The 26,155-nt window shown below is 36.6% G+C and overlaps 1 protein-coding gene across 2 annotated transcripts; it reads right to left on the bottom strand.

The window, feature by feature from the left end:
• Positions 1–25,911, bottom strand: LOC103711063 (cullin-associated NEDD8-dissociated protein 1-like). 2 transcript variants are annotated; one of them, XM_008797045.4, is made up of 29 exons: positions 25,765–25,911; positions 24,658–24,791; positions 24,390–24,559; positions 21,905–22,115; positions 18,974–19,139; positions 18,707–18,836; positions 13,854–13,968; positions 13,605–13,762; positions 13,399–13,522; positions 13,031–13,081; positions 12,857–12,939; positions 11,568–11,652; positions 11,386–11,487; positions 11,180–11,278; positions 10,459–10,569; positions 10,298–10,381; positions 10,084–10,224; positions 7,411–7,503; positions 7,162–7,283; positions 6,917–7,079; positions 6,594–6,833; positions 5,603–5,851; positions 5,323–5,508; positions 5,091–5,237; positions 4,885–5,001; positions 4,135–4,303; positions 3,705–3,782; positions 3,471–3,609; positions 1–467 (listed from the first exon to the last, which is right to left on the bottom strand). In XM_008797045.4, exons 2-29 carry the CDS (start codon positions 24,691–24,693, stop codon positions 371–373), a joined length of 3,666 nt encoding a protein of 1,221 aa, XP_008795267.2. In that variant the 5' UTR covers positions 24,694–24,791; positions 25,765–25,911; the 3' UTR covers positions 1–370. The 2 variants fall into 2 exon arrangements, with proteins under 2 accessions (XP_008795267.2, XP_008795268.2); XM_008797046.4 differs by having other exon boundaries at positions 24,658–24,748; positions 25,765–25,906.
• Positions 25,912–26,155: the final 244 nt, after the last annotated feature.

The raw sequence follows: 26,155 nt of genomic DNA, 5'->3' as shown, positions 1-26,155 counted from the left end.
TGTCAGGTACATGAAGATCGATTCTACCAAAACAGAGAACAAAACGTATTTGAAACATCCTTCCTCTTGTGAGAACAAACTCAATTTCCAATCACTCAAGAAGGCAGCAGCGTCTCCAGAAAATCGTTTAAAATTAAAAAGTTCAAGAATGATAACAGCTCATTTACAAAAATTTATAGCTGCAATACACCCTACAAATCAAGCAACCCTATAATCTTCATGAAGGCCAAATTTGACTTCATGCTTGACATGAAAGATCTATATATATTCAGGGGAACATAACTTCCCTGAAGTTCCAACATGCTTTCTCAAAGCCTGTAGTGTGTACTCCATTGGTATTTTGTTAACGGCATGCACCTTTCTTCCATTATTACTCACTCCGCACAGAATTATACTTCTCAGCTAGGGGAGCAGACTTCATTATGCCATCCATCAGCTTCTTGAACTTCAAGCTACAGTCACCTCCACTGAAGAAAATAAATACAAGGGAATCAAAAAAAACTGGATTATACGAACACGGCAAGCTGAGTAATTGAAAGTTAAAAGTTACAGCCTGTACATGCTCATCAGCGAGCTAACCAACTTAGATTGTAACTAATATTGCAAATAAAAATTCAGAACATCGGTCAACTAGTTTGCAAAATTAATACGGACTTACTATGTGGCTTGCAAAGGCAATGCAATTTGTAGATTGAACATGGAAACATAATTTGCTACAGTGAGGCGTGTGTTGTTGAATGAACATGCCTCGAAGCCAATTTTAGCAGTGAAGCTACAGAAAATAATTTCACTGGTTGTGGCATGAATTGATTATAAAACGCATACTGAATTCCCCATGTGTTCTCTCATAAGAAGGCAATGAAAGAGAGAGCAACAACCACACTTAAGGGGGTCCTCATGCTGTTAATTGCTCCTAACAAGGTTCTCCACTGATCACAAAGTGGTTGGGAGTGGAGTCTGTTTCAAGTTTCAAGTGCAGTAAGAACTAAAGGAACGCCTTGATTACCATGACAAAGGTTAAAAAAAGAGGGATTTTTATAAGCAAGCGACATTTTTTAACAGAGACTAATCAAATATCCCAAATTGCACTCTTTTTACTGAAAAGGTAAGCCATATGCATTTGGGTTAGAAACTCAACAGATGCCGCTTTTGAGTTTCGTTAATGCGTCCTTCTAACAGTTTGCTCCTCCTTTTTCTGGTTTTCACATAAGGCTAAACAGAAGATAGAATTAAGTACGACAAAGATTTTTTGTTATCTCTAGTAGTCCAGCATCCCCTTAATGACATGGAATCCATAAAAAGGTTTCAATACTTGATCAAAATTGATCTTGCAATGTTTAAACTGCTGGGTTAATTTTCCCTGGATCCAGTGACAACTGTCAAGCAAAAAAAGCAAGAGCTGAAACCCCTATTCTTTGGATCCGCTAGTATCATGATTTACAAAAAAATCCCTTGAATAACTTAGCACCAGTGCAGATATGAAGGTGTAACCAACAAGAAAAGGCTTCATAATGTGTGTGCATGTGCGGGCGTGTGTGTGTGTGTGTGTGTGCATGTGCGGGCGTGTGTGTGTGTGTGCATGAGAGAGAGAGGGGGGGGAAGAGAGAGAGGAGGGAGGGAGGCGGGGTAAGGATACTGATGGCTACAAAGACCAAAACAACAACACAGTATAGATAAACATATCAAAAGCTAGAACAGAAAGAAAGAATTATGGCCTCAAGTTCTCAACATAGGCTTCAAGAGATTCAATTGACAACCAATACTACCACTAAGAGGAAAGAATACAAATTTATCAAAAGCTAGAACAGTAAGGAAGAACTGTGGCCTCGAGCTTTCAAGATAAGGCTTCAAGAGATTCAATTGACAATCAATACAACCACTAAGAGGAAAGAGAATACAAATTCAACAGATTAAAGAAGCAGAGAGAAAAATACAAGAGATCAAGCAAAAAAAAACATATAAGATCCATAAAGAAGATCTATTTTGGACTCAATATGATTGAAGAATCTCAACAAAAGAAGGCAACGGGTAGCGTACCAGTGGAAACATCCTGAAATCTTAACCAATTTAAGATGACAATTGCAGAGAGACAGACGCGCACACACACGCGCACACACACACACACACAGAGAGAGAGAAGGGGGGTGGAATGGAGGTATAAAAACACTATAAAATGGTCAAGTACCTCCATGTAAAAGACTTGCAAACATCTCTGAAGAATATAAGAATGAGGGAGATCCAATTAAGCTAGACACATATCCAATCACGTGAGACCAGTTGGCCAGTGTAAGGTCAAGATAATTTACTAGTGAGAAAATTGATCTCACAATCTTAAAGATAGAAAGGAAATGGTCCGTTAAAACATACAGAACTGGCCAAATTAATGTTCCAAGTCATCATTTGGTAAGAAAAACAGACCAAATTTTGGATGGCCTCTCAGAGCTTCACCAATATCAAATAACCTCCTCAGCAAAAAGGGGCACTCTCATCAAATATCAGTGACATAAGCATCTACAACATGGTTACAATTTTTGGCCAAACTGAGATGGATTAGTTACAGCCCATGACTAATCCAAAACTGCCTTCATTTCAGTAGTTTCAGTGAGTTCAGCCAGTTTTCGTGGTTACAGCTGAAACTAACATTAACAAAAAAAAAAAAAACGAACTTCATTAATTTAAGATTAGACCATATTTGTGCTTGTTGGGTTAAAAGAAGTGTTAGAGAACCATTTTCCACTTGAGGCATGTAATTTTTGTAAAGGCTAAGCTCAAGTTCAAGTAGACCGTACCTATATTTCGTAAAGAGTCACAAAACACAAGAATTAATACAGGAAAAAATTGTGAGGGTATCTTTGTATAAATTACTGAAACTACTGTTGTTTCAACTGAAAGTGTATGTTGACATGCAAAATTCTCGTCAAATAACATATTATGATTTCAAAATTATGCCTAATCTACTTCCTTAGCTAGTGTTTTGTATGTTTTATTTTCTCATTAATATTTAAAAGTGATTTAAGGATGGAAGGCTGCAAATATTTTACATAATGAGCCAAAGGTTTCAAAAAAAGAAATATCCTCTAAAATGATATCTATATATTTTCTATACTTGTGTTTACCTTTTCTAAAGTTTACCATTTTCTTAATACCTTTCCACCAATAATCTGAACCTAAGCTGTCAAAACTACCAAAAGTAGAACTCATCTGCCCCAGCCCAAACCAAAACCTGTAGTCAATTGTGAACCTTATTTCAAAAGGTAACTTGTGTCCCATACAAAAACTGTGCATGTCAAACATGATACAGCTATAGTAAGCCGTCTCTAAATTCAGCAAGTACCATGTGCGTGCAGGCAGAAGTGAATCCATATCGAGCGTTATATGTCCAAACCCTCCAGATATACAGAATATACAGCTTATGATAAATGGATAGATAATAAAATTAATGAAAATTAACACGGTAATTGTGCAAAAACCTTATCCGGCTCAAGGAAGCAATGGCTCGAAGAGCACTTCGGATCATATCTTCATTACGATCTACTTCCTGTTTCACAGCATCAGCCTTTGGTTTGTGATTAATAGTTTTGTCGAGAGGATCAACCAATGAGTCCAAAACTGTGAAATAATAAATTAGTTAAGATTTGCATTCCCTATATATTGACAGCATCAGAGCACTTTATGTAATAGCAAACACTCTAGAAGCAACTGACCTGCAAGGACAGCAGAAGGACACTTGTCTGCAAGTTTTGAGAGAATAAGATGGCAAGGCATCTTGACATCATAATGATCTGTCAATATCATAAGAAAAGATAAAAAAGAACAATTAGAAACACTAGGAACAAAAAATATCATTTTGGCTTGATGCCAAACTAGGGGTACACAAGCCAAACAGTATTAAATACAGGATCATTAGATACAGACACAGGAAGGAAGTGAGATGACAGAGCAGAATCCAAATGAGGAAATTTCAAGGCAAAAACACGACCTGCGGACCTGCCTAATCCCTCGAAATGGCGTTTGGCTATGGAGGCGAAAGTATGTTGTGCTCATAAAATGACAAATTAAACAGAATTTGTCTAAGATAAAAACAGCCACTTTCATCATGCCTGACAGATAGATTATTTCATAAAACAAACTTACCAGTCAAACCAGATATAAGGTAAGGAACTATAAAAGATGATGGGTTCATTTGATCAAGACAACTGTCCAGCAATGTGTCAACACATTCAAAAGCTGCTTTTCTAAGCTCAAGTCCATCATCTACAACATGCTTGAAAGGTCCAAGATCAACTGTCCTTATCAATTCTTGCTGCAATAAAACAATATATTAATGATGACAATAAGAAAAATCAGCATTTTTTGTTAATGAAACAGCTCATATATCACTAGTCAGAAACATAATGCATCATCGTAAAAATGAAAGGATTAAGAAAAATGGCAGCAGTCACAAGATTCTCAATATGGTGGTCTTAGTGTGGGCCTTAGGTACAACACAATGTCAGACAGGGTGCAAGAAGACCCAAGTAACAAAGATTACCAGAAATTTTGTATTAAGTGCAAGCCCAACCTTCAGAAGAAATTAAACATAAAAAGAGCCACTAACCAGCATTAGCATATTATCTTAAAATAGCTGCTACCTCATAGAGGTGAAAATTATTTCACTTTCTCTCAATGACTTAAAAAGAAAATCCAGACATGTTTTGCTGGTCAGACCCACTTAGGCAGAGTAATACTAAAAGCATGGAGCAATTAATCAAAATCGAAAATTGGAAAATAATGCTGTCAAAAACAACACAATAATCATGCCTATAATTTCCTGTACCGATACTGTGATACGACAGTTATAGGTACTTGTGCTGATTGCTTAATAACCTGAAATATACAACATACCTTAACAACTGTCTGATCATAAAGAAGAGGCAACAATTCAGGAAGAAGCCCCTTGATTAGATTGGGCTTATTATGAGCAGCCGTACTCAAAGCCAGGACAGCTGCACGTCTAACATGCTGTATAAGGTAAATAAATGATTAAATCAGTAGTTCTAATAAAGAACAAGATGGTAGATTTAGAACTAGCTGCAGACTTCGAAGACTACCCTGTCATTATCTTTAATCAGCATCAGAAATGAGGATATCTCAGGGTATAGAATTTCATCTATTTTTTCAGGCCGTTCAACAATGGAATATTTCACAGCAATGACAACTGTTGCTCTTGTGAATGCAGTTGGACTCGCCGTACGCTCCTACATCAGTCAAATACAGTGATATGTTCCCAATGTTACATAACCCAAGTGATTTCAAACTTTTTAATTGTCCAAAGTGGTATACCTTGAGTGCAGGAACGAGCTTCCTAGGTTCAATGAGTGCAATTTTACCCAAACACTCGGCAACTACATTGCGAACCCCCTCTTCTTCACTTTCACAATGATTAAAAAGCAAGTACAGTATCTTCTCGACATATGTATCCTGGAGTTCACCATGGCCAGCTTTATCAACAGATTGTCTTGCAATAACCTACAAGGACGTGGACAAACAGCATTAAAAGGAGAGCTAAGAGAAAGAGCATAAACAATGGTTTTGCAATGGAATTTCCATATCAACAACAGACCTCTTTCAATGAATGAAGCAAAAGGTACTGTTTCTTCTGCTGATGATCTATTTGATCCAAAATGAATGGCAAGTATTTGGACAGATTGCCCACAGCTATGTTTCCAAGAGCATAAGACGCTGCAGATTTTATCTCTTCAAAAGGCGACTGGAAGGACTCGATGACAATATTCTCAATGCGTGCATGCATGCTGAGATCTCTTCTTCGTCCAATTTCTCCAAGACATAGCAAGGCCAGATGCTGTTTAGCCTGAAAAACAAATGAAGCACAATTATCACAATTTTTCTGAAAAATTTCTAATATTTCTGTGAAACAGTCATTGGATTCATTGTTGGTAAAATTACGAACCATCCACCAGCCCTGAGGCAGAAGTAACATATCAATCCATGTCTTAAAAAAATTGAGTTTCTGAAGTTTATGAGAAGAATCTCGAAGGATCTGTTCTCATTTCATACCATATCAGATAGGAACATAATTACAAGTACTTGAATGGCCAAAAGCTGTTTCAACACAAAAATTATGTGGTATTTCATGTAACAATGCCCCTAAAGAAACATTCAACTACTCCACTGAATTGATGGAAAAGGTGCTAATAAAGCATTCCTAATAAACGTTCCCTTAACAATGATCTTCAGATACAAATAGTCCTCATTTTGAGCAATTTATGACACTGTAAAGAAGCAGCAAAACATAAAGAAATTAAATTAATATTGCATGTATTATGAAAACCCATCCCATCCAAAACAAGACCAAAAGAATAAAATTTAGAGTTTGCTGAGCTCAACAGTCATGCAGAATTCAGTTATTCAGGCAGAAAACTGATCTACTTGAATAAGACAATCTCATATCTGAATCAACAGAACCGTCCTCGAGTCCTCATAGAAACTGAGCTCTCAAAAACCTCAAACTTACCACAAAAAGAAAAGGCAGAAAATATGTTCAAACTAAAAAAAATAGATTGATGACAGGGGATGCTCGAAAAAGAACTTACAGAATTAGTACCACTATCATCTTTCAAAATGCCTTTAAGCATTTCAACTGTAGATGCGCATTTCTGATCACCTGCTGCTAGGCAAAGTACAGCAACACACTGTGCAATTGAATATAGAGCCTGTTTGGCAAGGCCACCAGTTTGCGGTGATGGCTTAGCACTCGAAAGAAGTGAATCTAATAATGTCTCGAAGCTAGTATTTGCTGAATGAACTAATGATGCGAAGAATCTCTGCAATGCCTGCAAAATTGGTAAGAATACTGATTAGCAATAAGCAGGAATAAGAAAGTCCAGATTCAAGCAACTTAGATCGACAAACATACTTGTAGCGCTTGACCCTGCAACAGAGAGCTTCTAATTAATATGAGCGCTTGCGGGAGGACTTTATATCGAACAGTCAGACCAACATTTTCGCTGGATTTTTGGTCGGTCATCATCGTGCAGCAAAGTTCCAAAGCAAGAGCAGTCATATGCAGATCTGTATCACTGCCAAAACAGTAACGAAATTAGTAGTATTGATCCATAGGCATGAAGCAACTAGAGGGCATGATTAGAACAGAGAAGGAACCTTATAAGAGTAGAAAGTTCAGAAATTATAATTTCATAAGCAGATGGCCCAATTTGATCACCATAAGCCACAACTAGGGAGTTCAATGACCCTAATGTTGCCTGTCTCAGTGCTCTGTTAGCCTGTAAAAGAAGAGAAATATAAAGGTCAAAAATGTTAGCAAGATACTTCTAAGTTTCCTGATTTTACAAGAAAAATTATTACAGGTATGCCACTTGTCTCTTAAGTACAAAAACTTTTTGAGTATACCTTTCGCAGGAATGTTGTTAATTCTGAAACTACTTGCTCCAAGACACATGAGAGATCAATCCGAAGAGGTGAGTTAGCAATTACTGCAAATGCCTGGATTGATAAGCATCGGTGTTGATAACATAGATAGGAAAACCAATTAAGCTAATCACCCCAAATCAAAACAGCAAGAACCATAAGAGTGTCATGTTATAACTTCTTGACTACGAATACTACAATCACTTAAGAAATTTTGTATTGGCCTCCAAACATCAATGGCATTAGGAAGAATATGATCCCCCCTAATATCTAAGAAGAAAGAGAGAATGTAATAAAGAGTGAGGGAAAAAAACATAGCAGCTAAAAGGAAATGGAAAGAGTGACGGTGCGGGACAGGACTTTTATAGCAGTAATAATTATTTATGGACAGTGGTTTCCCTAATAATAACTATCCATCTCTAATTCAAGACCATCGAACACAAAATATACCTGTTTTATTCCCTGCAGGCATTTCCATAATATCCCTGGCCATTTTTCCTAAACTTGTTAATGCTATCCTATGGTATTCATATCTGGGAGCCTGTGGGGTCCACATCAGCGCATAACTGTATATACATGAATTACACCTTCATGCCATACCATCAGCTCCTCTTGACCTCCACGCAAACACGAAACGTCCATTTTGGTGGGAACTTTTCTTTTAAATATTACAGCCATGTATGGGGCCTACTGCCATGTGATTCCATAGACTACACTTTGCCATTAAGCATTACCTTAGAAGGAATCCCATTGCCTTTCATCAACCATTAACCATCTTTCAATAGACTGACAGAGTATTAAGTTCATCTGGGTGTCTGCTAGATGCACTCTCCTTGACCTAATATCAGACCCATCTCCCAATTGCCTACAAGATTTTCAGGGATTCTTGAGCTTTATTCAAGCTCCCCTGGACCCAAACAACCAGGCAAGCATCCTTCTTCTCATTCTCTAATTGTTGATCAGCAGTTGCACCAATACCATTTCTCTAATTCCTAAATTTATCCCTGATTTAAAAGTTCTTGGAATAAACCCCCTGCTATTTGCCATGACAGAGATCACCTTTCACTCATGTAATTCACCAGTCAAAGCATCCTTAACATTATGAATTATAACTTTTTTCCCAGAACAGCCTTCGGTGCTCCTTCAAATCATCCCAATACTGTCATTCTATCCTTTCTTCAAGTTTGAATTTCGAGCTCAACAATCATAGCACAGCCTTCTGATCCCGTCATAGTACCATGTCTGAGCTTGCCAGCATATCTCTATAGTATATAACATGAGAGCAAATGGTGTAAGCTATCGCCCAAGCATTGCCTCTCACCCTGCACAAGGCGATGTATACCTCCATCACCTGTGGGTAAAATGAAATTGGCCATACAGACAATCCTTCGAAAGGGAGAATGAAAACAGCAAACCAACTAAGAATGAGAGTACAAATTCCAAGTATATCAACGGTTGAAGGGATCACACCCATATATCGAATATTACCTACTCTAGTGTCAATTTTTAGCGTCTCATACATCTGTGCAGATAAAAAAAATGACAACACTTCAGTGTACAAGAGATGGATGAGATACTAACAACTGCTACATCCAAGTAGGACTTAAAAAGATTCTTAACAAAAAAATAAAAAAATAAAGAGAGAGAGAGAGAGAGAGAGAGAGAGAGAGAGAGGAGGTGCAGAGCCTCCAGCTTCAACAATACTTCAACAATACACCATGCAAGATGACTAGCTAAGTGATCATTTTGGTAATTATATGCTGGAGAACCATTTGCTGAGTTTGAAATTCCCACCAAGAGTAGATGAAAAACAACAGCAGCTGACATCTTATTAAATTTTTAAGCATCAATTCTAAGTCAAGAGACACAAAGATGCGACAAGACAAAGCCTATGGAAAAGCCAAGGGCAAATAAATGACTGGCAAAAGACCCCAGGGTAACAAGAGCAAGGCAAGCCTTAGAAACAATTAAATGATAGTATTTAGCAAGCCTAGAAGTCACAATATAATGACAAGTATTTTATGCTCTTCCCAAATTAGAAAGTATTTGCATAGAACTCGTGTAAAAAGTTGCCTACGAAACCTCTAAGGAATCAGAATTGACTAGAACTACAATATTTTCTTTAATAATTCAATGCAGGGAGTCCTACAATAATTAACAGCAAAGTAACAACCTTTTGTGTTGGCTTCAGCATCATATTTTTCAGCTATTCTGATACATGCTTCATCTATTGCCAAAGCAATTTTTACATTTTTGTTAGCACAACTATCATCCATGTTACCCTACAGCTGCTTGACAGGTCCAAGTCTAAATTTCTCACTTTACTGGGGCCCACATTTCTTCGTCACATATGCCAAGAGCATCTTAGATAGTAAAATATTAGCAACAAATTCTTATTCCAAAACATTAAAAGATGTATCTGATGAAGAAAAGTTTAAAAACCTAAACAGCATTAAGACATAAGCAAAAAAACCATATCAACCACCTTAGTTTTCTCCTATTCCATAGTTTACAGCAACAAGATTCTTTTGCAGGGTTTTTCCCCGCAAAAAGTCTTTATATACAAGGGTTTTATTCATAGTAAGACATTCCAAATGTAAAAGGCAATCAGCACCCAATCAATCGACATATATACAAGGGTCACAGAGAATTCACCTTCACAGCGGTGAGTCGGGTTATCTCGTTACCCATCCGATCAACAAGTATGGGAAGGCATGCAGGTAGTTCACGCTGCAGATTATCACCAAAAGTTGAAATTACTAGGCTCATACAAGATATAGCACATTCCTTGACTTCCTGGCAAGAAAATAATCAAATTGTTGTTAGAAATACCAACATTTTCACAATTATCAACTGCAGTCTGACCAACCTGATCTTGATCTTGATTTGCCAAACGTGTCAAAATAGCATCATAAATCGGACCAACATAAGGTCTGAAATCCAGAGAACATTTCTGCATTGCAAAACAACTCATCTCAATAAAGATCCGGTAACATTTGCAAATAAGAAAATCAGCTAACAAGTAATTACCTCAAAATTTGGGCGAAGAACACGAACAAGCTCTCCACAGACTCGTAATGCTTCAGCAGTGACCTTATAATATCTCTCACCAACAGCAGATAAAACAGGACCAGAAAGGGCCTGCAATTGACATCAGTCAGAAGAAAGAATGCATAAACTAGCAACCCATGACAATGCCCAAAAATTTCTAGGACAAGGCCAGCAAGGTACATGTACATAAGCTAAAAAATCTCCGAGTATCTATAATCACAATAAATACAGATTTTTAACAGCACTTGGGGGAATAAGCAAATTCCATATTCAAAATGAACAAGGGGCAGCAATCAGGTCGGGTCAGGTCTGATAAGGGTCAGCTCAAATGCGGGTTGGGTCCACTTTCTGTCAACCCAAAGCCGAACTGTTTATTAAATGGGTCAAAAATCCAAACCAGAACCTGACCTTTTTATTAAACAAGTATCTCAACATTATAAATTGAGGATAGAAAAACATCCTGAAGCATGGAGAAAAAAGAATAACATACTGCAGGTGAATGTTGATGTTCATAATGCTGGACTAGTGTACAATTTCCACATCAACCATATCCACAAACTTGCAAAGAAAGCATGACTAACACTACAAAAAATTTGTGGGAACCTACTTAAAGACACACACACACACACCCCCCATTTATAATGCATTTGAAAGCATCATAAGTAGTGCACAAGGAACATACAACAAATATTGCTTGTACCTGGATGTATGGGTGGAAAACAGAAGGAGAATGTGATGCCATTACTAATCTAGTAAAAACAAGAGCTTCGATCTTCAAATTTGAGGTGGAAGTTTTATCCTGGGAAAATAATCATGGATAGCTGTGAGGATCAGAAGGCATTCTACGCGAATTCCTAGAAAGGAAAAAGGGAAAAATCAATTGTTGAACATTGAAGAATAACTCACAGTCAAAGCCTTTTCAATCCCAGAAACAAGTGAACCTATATGATCAGCAAGGCAGTCTGGTAAGACAACGACGAGTTCTTTTAATACTGAGAATGCCCCAATCTGAAAATATATAGAATTAGAAATCACTTCTGTAAAATTATTAAACCAGCTAAAGCCAAAAAATAAGCGCAAAATTCTACCTTCGTTTTGATAGTTTTTTCGCGCAGCTGCCGATTAACAGATTTGACAATTTTTGGCACTTCTTGTTTCAATAACCATCGTGGACTGCAATTAACAAAAGGAAAAGGAACTAACAGAATGCCTCATTCTCGAACCTCACTTCTGAAAGCAATAAATTAAAAAAAAAATGATACATGAACATCCAAGTGATCTTTTCCTAAGTGCAAAAACAGAAAGTTGATTCAAATCGTTTTTGTAAAGTGATCTATTTACTGAAGCCATTGCCCAGTTGCCGCTTGACCTTCACCAGAATGTTGGTCAATAAAGATAAGCAGCTGGCACAGCAACTGCAATAAATATTGAAAATGTTGAGGAGTTCAAATAAATGTTTATATGTTTTTAAAAAATAAAAATGAGCACTATGCTAGTGTCATTAGAAGGTGAGCTTTGCCCCAATGGTAAGATTGCTCCATTGTGACTCGGAGGTCATAGGTTTGAAAAACGGAAACGGCCTTTCCATGGGGATAAGACAACGTACATTTAGCCCTTCCCAAATCTCACAGTGGCAAGAGCCGCATGCACCGTGCCACCCTATTTTATCTGCAGGTGGAATCAAGCCCAAGGTTCTCAATGCGACCAAGCAATTCCAACACGTAGGGAATTCCTGACTGCCTAGAAATAAAGGAGGAGAAACAAAAAAATGTTTGTGTGGATAAGAGAGAGAGTAAGTAGGTAAGTGATTGTGTGTGTGAAAGAGAGAGAGAGACAAAAATGAAAAAGAAAAATCAAAGGGAAATAGGACAAAGAGTATGAGGAGAAAGAAGAATAAGAAATTATAAGGAAGGGGCCAAGAAAGAGAAGAAAAAAAAATGCTTCTCATTGGTGACCTGCATTTAAGAATCAATGTCAAAGTTCCTCATGTAATCTAATTTGAAATCAATAAATATAATTCTCAGCATTGCTCGTTGATAATCTTTCTTGAGAAATTCTGTTGAAAACTGGAATCTATGAGTTAAAAAATAACACTCCAAGAAAAATGGATTTATTTGACCAAAAAGCCTCCAACATCACAAGCAATCTGAATGATGACTTTAATATTAACACAAAAAAAGGAACCTTCATGACCATGATAAAAAGATACTATATTAACAACGCTCTGCATATAGAGCTGAAGATTGCCTAATTCTATTTTTTAATTTTATCCCATTGTACCACATGCCAAAAAATATTTACTGAATCTTTACAGCAGGTAAAGCTCAATAATTTATCCATGCCAATTTACTAGAAAATATAACCAATTATCACTAACCTTGACTCATCAATATCCAACTGTCCCTTTGTCACATTTCCAGTTTGGCGTAACAACTCAATGAATGTATTAAACACATCCATCTGAAGAAATAGAAAACTTCATAAGGATCAAGATGAACAAGTGAAAATATATAAATATTTACATGAAATAAAGTCGGAGATCTAGTCGTACCTTTACATTCTCTTCCCTTTCTCGAAACCTTTCTATCAACTTTGGGCATGCCTGTGTGGTACCATAAAACCATATAAATTTCATGCTCTTATATTTGGATATCCATCAAAGATGAAAGTAACAAGTCAACATTGATGTTACATAAGGAATTGGTCAACCAAATTAGCTTAGATTTCGAGCGAGGAAGTTATCACTTAATTCAAAGACCATTAGCCAATCATGTTCCACAAAAAAATTTCATAATTTACTCTAAACTTAAAATAAACATCCAGTTAATATCCAGCTATTTCAATAAAGGAATATATCTATCATGAGCAGAATCATCAGCATCATCATCACACATAAATGATTAAAGGTACTGCACATGCCTCCAAATACATCTTCGATAGCATCTCTGGGTGCGAAACAATGATAGAAGCTAAGCACTTAGCAGATGCTCTTCGAACTTTCCAGCTTACATCCTCATCATCAGTATACTCATTTGCACTTTCGCTGCCAAAAAATTATTTTGTATGATTCAATAAGATGCATTAGAAATGTTCAAAGCTACCATGTGAACATATAAGCAACATACTCATCTTCCTCCTCCTCACGCCCTTCATCATCAGTGTCCTCCTCCATGTTATCTGTAAAATTTGGGTCATAACTTATATACTCCAAAGTAAGATTTAGAATGTCATCACAATATGAAGATATATCCCTTGGACACCTAAGTAGGAAACTTTCCAATGCCTGCAAGGAATTTTGAAGAAAATGGACTTGAGAAATTATTTTCAAACAAAATTACAAATGAAACAAATGCGAGGTTATGTTTCCAGAATACCTGCAGACTATATTCACGAAGTTCTTCATCAGTTTCTGATGCACTTGTGCAGTAATCCATGAGCAAGGGAACAGTTTCACTAAGATGTGGCCCAAATCGATATCCAACAGAACGGCTGGAACACCACAAAGTTACTATGCTTTTGAAAAAAATCAAAAAAATAAACTTCCAACAGGGAAGTAAATACCAGAGAATCTAATTTAACCCATAATCATTAAGCATGTTTTATTTGAAAATGTAATGCCAAAAGAGCAGGAGGAAAAGGAATAATCAGACAGCATATATGATTTAAAGTTACCAGAATGCATTTATTTTCCGGAGTGCAGAACACAGAAAAAAAGAAGCATCATTTGCAAGATAAGATCCTATAAATCTGATCAGAAATCAACATATGTCATCCAATACATCATCCTTGAATGGCCAAATTTACTTCACTATTACTTCAGACAGTGCATTCTATGGCCACTGATCTTTACTAATCAGCTACATTAGCAGGCCTTAAGCACCTCCTAGTTATATATGAATAATGAGCTTATCTAAATACAGTTCAATTATTTTTTCTTGCAAAAAGCAATAACATATATGTCATCTTGACGCAAGAAGCGATTAGCAGATTCTAGAGTCTGAACGCATAGCTATTCAGTGAAATAGAGCTCGAGAAGGGAAACCTCGCAAAACAATATGCCTAGTGGAGAGAAGGACAGTGACAGCTGGGGATTATGTCATACAGTTTAAAGATCTTCAAACCAGGGTGATGTACCCACTGCAAAAGTTTTCTCCCACAACTACCTTCTAACACTTGCTTTCAGTCAAGCATCTTTTCACACGAAGCTCCGAATGCAACCTTCAATCGGATTGCGTTGCTAAAATTTTTGGCTTCTTTTTTTCATCCATGTATCAAACTTCTATCTAAATAATAGCAAAGAATAACTCTTTGTCTCAGACAGCTACATTTTTTCTTTGCATGGCATTTCAGGGGTTCCCCCTTCCTATGTTCTTCTGAGCAACCCTTCCAAATTATATGGACAGTCTTGCATGGAAGCACTTGCATGAATCCGAGAGAGAGAGAGAGAGAGAGAGAGAGAGAGAGAGATTGTACCATTGTGGTATCCCTTTCTCATCTTGCTATGGTATGCAATCCACTAACCAAGTGAGAATGATACAATTAAGGTAAAAATGGCATATTGATGGGGTAAAGAGAAAAATTCAGGCCAAAAACAAAACATCACATAATGCTGTATTTTTCACACAAATATTGATTTGGAGGAAAATAATAATTGAAGTTCATTATTTTTTGGGATAACAAGGGTAATGCTTTAATTTTTGGTGATGTAGATGGTTGCCTTTGCTGGTCAATGGAGTTAGCTAATGGATGACTATGATTCAGAAAGATTACACGTCCCCCTATGTCTATTTTAAGCCAAGCTTTTTGAGGTCCCACCTCAACATATGAAACCCACTCCTAGAGAAGGTCGAAGTTAGCGGCCAGCCACCATGAGTAGGCCCCTTGTTGCTGGATATTACAGCTAAGTGCCCATTGAGCACGAGATGTAGAGAGAAAGGGTGTGTGCCTGTTTTTAAGTGCCAACCAAAAGAAAGAAGTTGCTCGCTGGCTGAATCCTGACTATCTCCTTTGATCTTCAGTTGGCCTCTCATATCTCTTTCTGTTATAACATTTAGGTGGCATTTGGTAACCCAAATGGAATCATTGAAGTGATCTTAGATTACTGGTGATCGTTTTCCCGAGGTAATCTGATCTCCGATTATCCAAAATCTGCATTTGGTATGATATATTCCAGTGACTAAAACTTTTTAAGTATCCACAAGTAATCTGTATGGTATTCCATGAAAATCCAAGATCACCAACCATATAATACCAAAACTACCCCCTGACATATTTCATAATATATATTTATTGATCACATAATATATTATTAATATATTTTATAAAAATATACTTATTAATCCTAGAAATTATTAATGCTACAAAAATATATTAATTGTTATTATAGAATTAATATTTTCATTTATACTTATGATGTATTATTATTTTAACACTAATATTTATTTTGTTTATAAAAATAAGACAAATAGAAGTAATATATTATATAATTTCAAAATATAAATATAAATTATAATAATATATTTATATCATAATTTAAAATTATAATTGAATAATAATATAATCAATAATATATTAAATATAATACATATCATAAATTTAATATATTTAACATCAATGTAATAATAATATATAATATTAATATAATATATTAGGTATATTGATATACCAATTTTTTTGCTGGACTGAGGGGCATTTTTGTCTCCAAATTTCAGCCCAAGATCACTATCCTAGAATGATCTTGGAAACCCGACCTCAAGGACGGATTTTCCATCATGGAGTTGGGTGGTGATTTAAAAAGTGGAGGTGATTTGGAATCACTGCTACGTCGGATCACCATGGTGCAACCCTCATCACCTCCACCCACATCACCCTTAATCTTATAATGACCATGCCATACCAAACGCCCCCTTAGAGAATAAACAAAAGTAGACTCTTTTTGCATGCGTCAATCCTAATTTAGGCAAAACAAGAGGATGATTAAGATTTAAAAAAAGAGATATCACTCTTAGAATTGATATCATTTCCTACATAAATATGATAGATATTTTTCATCTTTTCTCCTATTTTCACTCTCTCCTATCCTAGACTCAGCAATTACCCATTTGAATCATGGACTTGATCCCTGTCATAGTTTTGTGCTTGCATGTGAAGTATTTTAAAGGCTCATGATTTTGAGATGAAAATATATATGTGGGCATGTAACCACATGACAGACAAGATATGGAATTAGGGACATGATGCAGTAGCTTAGGGCCATATTAATGTTTACACAATTTATTGAGCCCCTTGGAATTGTTAATTAGTTGTTTTTAGTTAATATGAATTTTAGGTTATGTGGAGAATTATGGAGCCTAGGGACCTATTTTGTAAGAGTTTTAGATACTTAATCTTTTGAATTGAATCCTACGAAGGGAGAGGTGGGCACCTCGGTTGCCAGAATGGTTTCTGTTGTTAGTTTTTGTGGTCCATGGAAGAAAATATTTTGCTTTACTTTTTTTCTCTTAAATTAGCACCCCACAAATCTAGGTTCCTTTTTCTCTTCCTTCTCTCCTTCATCCTCTTTCTTTACTTTCTATTGTTTTTGCAATTTTTATTCCTTTGTTCCCCATCACCCTTAAACCAGGGCTTCGGGCTTCCATAACAGCCCTCAACCTCATCTATTTTTATTCTCCCTTTGCTGGTCACACAGCCAACATCTGAAGACAGCCACCACAACCTAACAGGTCCAGCCAGCTGCAGCTGGCAGTAGACCAAGTCACCTGTCCAGATCAATCTGCAAGGCCATTGTTTGGCTCCAAACAATACTCCCTAAACCCATTCGGCACTCTCTTTTACTTCATGAATATCCAGACCACAATTATACCTCCCAGAATAAACCAGCCAGCTACCAAACAGCCTCTAACCTGCCTTCCCACGGTCCATGAATCATTCTTCAATCCTTACAACCTGCTTCCAGGAAAAGCACCAAAAACACCCTCAACTGGCTTCCCAATATTCCCTCTTGGAACCCCAAAACAGCAGCAAGCTATAGTTTGCATCACAGCTCAGAAACTCTAGAGTATGAGTCAACTGTTCTTAGATCTGTGGTTACACTAATAGCTAACCTTTTCACTATTACTAGTAGTATATGCTCTTCAGATACCCTTAAGAGACCCTAAGAAAAGCAATTGTTGCAAACATTAAGAAGATTGCAGCAGTCCCCCAAAACTAGTGTCAAGAAGCCATCCGCATGTTTGAAGGAACTCCATTAAGTCACATATCCTAGATTTTCATCTGTACACTTCATCATCTTATCCTACATGAAGATAGCAGTTTGTAACAAAAATTAAGTTCAGACAACAAAGCTAAAGAAAAGAAAGTATCAATACCAGAGTGGATGCATTTTTATGCAATGGAGGGATCCAGTTTGCACCTTGTCAGTAACTGCAGTTTTCAAGCAGAACTAGAGTGACAGGTTTTTGAAACTTAGTGGTGTTATTCAGCAATCTTTGACATTCCAAATCTCATGGAATTTCACAGTGGTTTTAACAATAAAGAATTGATGTTATAGAGTCTATGGACCTTTAACAGTTAATGGTGTTAGCTATTCCTTGATGTCTTGAATCTCATGGATTGGTGAAAGATGGGTGTTTTTAACAATGAAGATATATCAATCTGCTGATTGCACAACTGCTGGTGTTCTTGCAAAGGAGCAAGAAAAAAAAACAGAATTGTTAGGCCGCTGTTTTGAGAATTTGCTACCTTGCCTCCTTCTAAACTAAGAGCCTGACAGGAATCATAAACCTATGACAGCTGAATTATTCTGCTTCTTCAGGGCCTAGGCTGAACAGATGAAATACATAGCCGGTCGCATTCAGCTTCTATTCATTAGCAGTAGGCTTTAGAGCAACTGGGACTAGCCATTCAACTTCTCAGCATCAAAGTATTACAATGAAACTAGGATAGACATGAAAGTAACAGTTGTCATCATCCTTTCAGCTTAACTTCCTTTCATATAAATCCCCGGTGTTACTGCACATTTTATAAAAACATAACAAACAAATTGTAACAGTAATAACAACACTAGAAAACTGCCGAGCATCTATATATGCATAATCCATTTTCAAAACCAACAGCTGTGCACTGATATAGCAAAGGATACCATTTACATGATCATGCATACACAATATATCATAGGCAAACAATCTAGAGGACTAAAAGCTAGGAGCACAGGTGCTGTATCACTTACCTTAAAGCTCCAATCATCTGGATGTTTGTTCGGGTTATTTCAGGTTTTATATTCTTATTCTTCAATAGTTCAACAACTTCAAAAGTGGCCCTTGCAAGTAAATCATCCGACAAACTTGAGGCAAGAGATGCTACACATAGTTATTAATATAATTTAAATGTGTCAGTTACAGGAAAGTCGGCCAGAAAAGATGATGCATTGAAAAGATTGATTAGCATAGATATACATTATATGACATTAAAACTATGACTGAAAAATTCATCTCACCAATACACGAAATTGACTTCTTTCTGACACTGGCTTGATTGGAACTCAACTGAGGCAGAAGTGCAGTAAGCAATTCCTCGTGATCTTTTGTCATCAAATTGCCAAATCTATGGAGTACATCACATAATATATCAAGACACTCGCATTTGATTTCAGTACTCTTCCCCTGAAAAATAAGAAAAGTTTCATAACTATTGAATTCTAAAAAAAAACTTTTGAATTGAGGAAGATCACTAAGAACTTCCAATACTAATCTATACCAGATCACTATAAAGATCACTATAGTGTAATTAGTTCATATGCCAAAAGAATATCAATTTGACTGGTATTTCAATAGGGCAATCAAATGATAATAGCATAATTGCAAATACAATACATGTGCACCAGTCATCAATTTAAACCGGTTAACAAAATTCAAAATATAAACAAATAAAAGAACCATGGTAAACAACTATAATTGTGAACTAGATGAACGAATTGTTTGAAACAAATGCAGAAATGCTCATAGAGCACTCATGGAAGCATGCTCACATACATAAACTAGTACGTGTGTACAACTCAAGAATAAACTATACATGTGTACAACTCAAGAATAAACTAGTAACAAAATCCATCAAAATGGGTAGCGCACTATACATGTGTACAACTGTACAAGATAGTATTTCAAAGGCCACTGAAACAAGACAGTACAAAACTACAAACAGTACTGCGCCATCCTTGCAGGCTTCCGACACCATTACACAATGTGTGGATATGGGATGCAATCCCATATCATGTGATGGGTACCCAGCACCATACCATTCTGGCAAAAAACCGATCAGATGTCCAGTACTGGCATTTAAAAACTTGGATGGGAGTATCTCCAGCACCGCCCACAAACTATGTTTGTATTGCAACTCAAGTCTTTGCCACAAAAATGACATAGCAACCAGTGCATGGCTCCATCAACAGATCCAAAAGAAAACTTTTAAAAAATAAGGAACAATAGAGGCTGAGTGACAAGTAGGCAAATGTAGTAACAAAACTCAACCATGCGTACATAAAAAGTGGCCCAAGCACAAAGTCTAACAGATAAGCAGACAAGATAATTAGGGACATGCCAACATCATAAACTTATTGCCAGCACCATCATGCATCATTACACTTCGCTAAGAAGATACTCAATGAAGATGCAATGTTGGTGACAGAGAAGCTCATGTTGTAAGTTGATAACACCGCAATGTCCCAATAACGAGCATGGCTGCCACAAGCAAGAAGCCCCAACAGGTGCAGGGACACTCCAGCTGCATTCATGACAATCAAGAATTTGCTGGTACAAAATCATAAGCAGAGCTGCAAAGAAGCAAAATCAAGCAAAAGATGCAGGCAGGCTGAGGACAACAATACATCCTCACTGATAGCACCCCAAAGAGCATCAAACATTCATTCAAATGGAAAGACTGCCTACGAATAAAAAAACAAGCAGAAAAGTTAGGTAGCTGAGATTAATTCAAAAGATAGCTAACAGCAAAGGCTCCAAGGATTAATGTAAAGCTAGTAAAAAAGTCATTCTCAAACTGCAGGCAAGCTTTGTCAGTGGTAAAGAAGGTTGCATAAGCAAGTAGCCCAATATGCGGCGCAACACTGAGGATGATCCAACCAATAAAACAGCATAAAGCATGAAGATAAGCAAGAAAAGGATGATCCCTACAATCAAATCCTAAAAATCAAACCAAAAGGACAAGATAGGATCAAGAAGGTAGAAATGGCAAAACATGTAAGGAGAGGAAGACAATTAGGAATAAAAACCAATACCAAGGTCATGCAGTTCTTTTTTCTGTTTTTCTTTTTTGATGGGAGCAGGGGCACAAGGTGACCTAATTAGCGCGCAAATGGTGGTGGCTAAGAAAAAGAAACTCTAAAAACTAATTAAAAAGAAGAAGAAGAAGAAGACATATTTGGAAAGCAATCAGAAAATTAACCAAATTTTGATGATTATATCATAATAGATTCTAGAGTTTGCAAAAAATTTCAATGAGAAACTATGCCAGCTATTAATCTACTCTTGATGTTTCTACACTCATTTGTGATGTGTAAGTTATGAAGTAATTCCAAGTTTTTCACCAACTCCAAGGCATAAGAACAAATTATATAGAAACCTATTTATAAAACCTAGATGAAGGCAAAAAATTCAACCTGATAACAGAGAAAACTCATAGTTGGCATCTAAAAGCGTCATATAAGGAAGCAAAAGTATCTAAGAAATACAATAAGGTATAATCACATAATTAGATAAAACTTATGTCTTACCTTCCTTAGTATTGTTGCACTTGCGTAAGGACATTGGAGCACAATGAGGTCAGTAAAAGAAAGGAGGCAATGTCCAAGAACATTTAATTTTTTTAATTAAATTGCATGTCTGATAATCAAATTCGCACCACACTCATGTTATTTCCAAAATACCCATCAACTAGCTAAAGCAGCTAACTAATTGTACGAGAGCATAGTAATTAAATTTTTTACCCACATGAACTTTCTGAAAAATTTCAAGTCTCATAATAAGTATACATGCTAGGTATAATCTTTACATGTTAATTTTTACAAACTTGACAGGAGAATGAGCTAATAACAAATTAAAGGACGAAAAAACATTACATAATCTCCTTATTCTTTCTTATTATAGAAACAGTATTTAAATACTCATTTTGTTTAGTATATTAGATGACACAGAGCCACAAGATAACCAAGTTCCTGAATCACAATAGGTGAGTCAGGGCAATAAGGAGAAGAAAATATGTTTCAGAATGTCTATAAACATGAATAAAATAAACACAGAGATGCTGGCCAGTTAAAGAAAACTAAAATAGATGATTTTAATATGCCAATAACAGAAAAAAAAAATCAAAAGTTAAATTTATCATGCAAACCTTGGAACATTGTACAAGAACTTACGGAACTAGTTATGCCCTTTATTAATTGGGGGCCAAGAGAAACTAGAATGCGTTGAGCAAGAGATGTTGTAGTAACTTCTGAAACTATTGTCTTCAGAGCTATACTAGCAGTATCACGATGCTGATCCTTTCCGTTTAACAATTTATCAGAGAGCTTATTTGTCATGTCCAATATTCTCTCCTCGCTGACCTTCTTCACAAGGGGAGCCAGGCTACAAAATAAATAAATAAATAAATAAAGTAAATATATAGGATGCATTCAATGATACTATGGTGTATAACTGGAAAGCAGGAAAAGATGTCCAGAGATACTGCATGAACAAACTGTCACCTGATCCACATAAAAAAAATTCATAAGGCAGATGTAAAGTGTGAGAACATATAGAAAGCCATTCCAATAGCAAAAGACCCCCATCTAGCACTACTGAGATACTGTCTAAACTCTAAACTCTAAAGTCTGAAAATGATTACCTAATAATGCCTAAGATAGTACAATTACTTCCAATCCTCCAACTTGAGTCCAACAAGGTTCGTTTTGTTATACTTTAAGGAAGAATTATGACAAGAGCTAGCTCAAGGTAGCAAGAAATAATTAACAGTTGCTAACGCATTGTCATGAATTTGAGAGTTCCCAAGACAGGATACCTGAATCAGTAGACATCAACCACTACTTCAAAAAAAAGGGAAAGAAAAGACGTAGTGTATCAACAAGCAAATTACAAGGGTATGTATTAACAAATATGCAGTACTGATCAAACTGTGTGGCAGGGCATGTTGGAGCTGGCCCAGTTGCCCTCCCTGAACATTAGGGAATAGTAAGCTGAGGGCTACCTAGGTCGGGTCTTTGCACCATTAAGAATTCAAGATAAAGGATATTCACCAGATAATATTTCGGAAATAAGTGATATGTTTCCTATTCAGTCTGCAAGTCAAAACAACAATATATTCAATACAATGTCTTGACCTTTGGACATGAAAATGTCACATGACCTGTCCCTACACTCCTGAAATGAAACCCAAGATCAAATGTCTTTCTTCATTTGCACACATGCATGCGCATGCGCACGTGGATGCACTTGTGCACGCATGGCAGTTTCTATGCTTCTCTTTAAATTTTTTTCTGCCTATATATGGAGTGCTTAATTGGACTTTTGGCACCTATGCTGGTTGACTCTGTTAAAATAGATGTTGTCACCCTGTTTAATTTTTTCTGTTTATCCCATATTCTTTGGAATCATAGGACATGAAAGCTTGGGTTTATGGGACTAAACATAGGGTTTTTGGGTTGCTTAAAAACATGTTTTAGGGCAGAAGGATTAAGTTTGGTGTTTCTTATATAAGTCCTGATTTAGACGATACATTAAGGGAATCTAATGAATTTGATTTAGGTTTTCATGCAAAACAATTTCCTTTATTAACTTTTGCTTTGTTTAATTTATATTTATAGTTTGATCAACTATCAGGTCCATGAAACATAGGTAGTAGGTTATTTTGGCTTTCAATTTTTTTTTTTAATTATAGCTTTTACAAGAAGAAGGGTCTTGTGTTTGAGACCACGATACAATCTTTGGTAAAAATGGATCTCATGCTTGTTAACTAATTGATTGCCCCATCAAGCGCCCACCCCCCCAACAAAAAAAAAAATCAGCCAAAACCTAGCTCTACGACTGCTCCATGATGAAATCTAGGGTTTTATTAGGCTTATATTAAGTTATTTTTCTGATGCAGTGAAGAGTTAGATTGGGTTAAGTTGATTTTGTTGAATTTGTTCCATTAATCTTTTGCTGTTTGTATCCTATACTGAACCCCCTCACTCTCGCTCTTCATATCTTGCTACAGGTCCTATTTTCCTCTCAAATAGTATCTATTAGAACAGGATAGTGCCCAAATGTTCACAGGATTCATTAAGGTTGATTTCTAGACTAAATAAAAAAGAAGCAGGACATAATGTGCAAAGATTGTCAACCAAAATTCCTGTTTCCTTGTCTTCTACTGCAACCTCCTTTCTCTCTCTACCTTCTACTTTGGACTTGGCAAGTCAACCAACATGGATTGGATCCCCTGTGCAGAATTGTTGCATCAAAACTGATAATCTTTTCAAATTTGCTTAACAAAAATAAGACCTGAGCTGATCTAGACCACAAGCCAACTGATCACCCCCAACTATTGCCTCACATTTTGTCAATCTTTATCCATAATTGATCATACAATAGATTGTTAAAACGATCATATAAATTGAGTGTTGCCCTTGCAGTCATGATTTAACATAACTTACCCTTAACAAGAAGCAAATCTATGTAGTGATCAGCACATTAGATTTAGAGTGACAGAAAAGGAAGTTATAAGGTAAGAGAATGACAAGGCATTATAAACATATATGTCTAACAACCACTTTATACAATTTCATTAATAACATCTAATTTCAGAGGTATGGTCAAAAATAGAAAGCCTCAACAGTATCACATGGCTAAGAAACAAGGGAAAACCATTTCATAGCTAAACCAGAAACATCCCCAGCTGCATCTTCAAGCTGTTGAAGGACAATATTTGACAATTTCACTTCCAGATCAGTATCAGCTTTGAACCCTTCCTTGTTCAACTCATTAAGTAAATCTGAGGTGGCCATATATCTGTAATCTTTATCCTTGCCCGTCATCTGACAGAAACCCATCGAAGGAGCCAGTATCAAAACAGGGCACAGGTAGATAATATATTGTAGAATATCATTATTACCACCTTTAAGAAAACAAATACCTTTTCTAAAATGTAGGTTATATTCATATTTGCCATCTTTCGTTGATTTTCTTTCCAACTTCAGGGAGCTGATTTGAGATCTGTACTACACCTGCAGTAATGTTCAGGGAGCTGATTTAAGATCTGTACTACGCCTGCAGTAATGGACAGTGCAAATTATTAGGAGCAAATTGCCCAGATATTTCTTAGATTAAAAATTTTATTGGAAAAAAAGGCATGGCGCATATATCAGTTGCAAGAGGGCAAGAGTGTAGAAAATTCCCATGAACCATGAAAGAAAAGACAATGGGAAATAAGTATAAATTAGGATCAATCCTTGCGTGAAAGTATCACAGACAAAGATCAATTTAATCGTACATCCATGTCGATAAGTGATCTTAATTCCTTTTATCCACATCTTGCTTCTAAAAAAAATAGCAAAAAGAAACAATAGCACGCCAATCACAAAATGACATATTTAACGTTGCATTAATGTTATAAATCAGTTCAATTTAATACAGTAATCGTTGAAAAAAATGTTAGCCATGTGATCCAAATTTCTGCTTTAAAACAAGTACCGAACAATTTCCAAGAACAAGAATGATCGATTAACACAGTCAAAACCAGGAACTAAAGCTTTACAAAAAAAAATAAAAATAAAAATAAAAACGAATGTTACCAAATTGACATCAAACGAAGTACCATATTTTTCCAGCCCACATGTTAAGAGGGCATCAGTTTGTTTATTTCCCCGACCAAAAGTTTAAGAATCAACATGTTGTTTTCTGACGAAAAAACCATGTTCTGGCAACCACTACAAGTCCAAGATCTGTTTCTATCTTATCTATACGCTTCGAAATAAAAGAAAACCCCTTAAATAAACCAAAAGTTGAGCAGACCTAGAATTATTTCGCGGAGAAAACTAAACAAAAACCCCCACAGAAATGATCGTGAAATCTAAACTGGAGCATTCAACTCCAGAAAAACTCAAACAAAAGGAACCCTAGGCTAGAAATCGAGGAGATAGGGAAGCACATTACACCAAAATGAGACGGGAAAACGAGCAGTCAATGGTACATCGACTGTGCAGCGAATCAAATACCTGGAAAAGAAGAATAAAAGACTTACTTCGATCGTCACCGGGCCGAAAACCGATGCCAAAAACCCTAGATTTCGAAGAGAGAGGAGAGGGTTGGGGGCGGGCGAGAGCCGCAAGGAGCGATCGAGGGAAGGAGCGGAGAAACGATACAACTCTTCAGGCAGTGGAGTGGTGTATAAATTACACTGTGCAATCTAAAATTACAGGAAAAACCACGGATTTCGGCCATTTAGTAGAATGCCCCTAGTGGGATGCCGGGTTTGAACGGTGGATAAGCTCCGGACTGTGCGCTCGTGGACATGGACCGTTGTGATGAGATCGAACGGCTGTGAGTGTCGGTCTCCGCGGATCATTGGCTCGATGCCACAGCACGTGTGCGACCCCTGCGGCACGGATGATATCGGATACCTACACGAATGT

Source organism: Phoenix dactylifera, chromosome 10, assembly GCF_009389715.1.
Source record: "Phoenix dactylifera cultivar Barhee BC4 chromosome 10, palm_55x_up_171113_PBpolish2nd_filt_p, whole genome shotgun sequence".
NCBI lineage: Eukaryota > Viridiplantae > Streptophyta > Magnoliopsida > Arecales > Arecaceae > Phoenix > Phoenix dactylifera.
Note: the sequence above shows the minus strand (reverse complement) of the source record. Positions and strands in the feature narration are given on the sequence as shown.

Excerpts from the sequence above, each read along its gene's own strand:
- LOC103711063 (XM_008797045.4), bottom strand. The coding sequence starts at position 24,693 with ATGGCAAATATGAATATAACCTACATTTTAGAAAAG. Across the intron at positions 10,570-11,179 it reads TTTTCCACCCATACATCCAG|GCCCTTTCTGGTCCTGTTTT; the intron begins GTACAAGCAATA and ends TGTCAATTGCAG. Across the intron at positions 7,284-7,410 it reads TAACAACATTCCTGCGAAAG|GCTAACAGAGCACTGAGACA; the intron begins GTATACTCAAAA and ends CTTCTTTTACAG.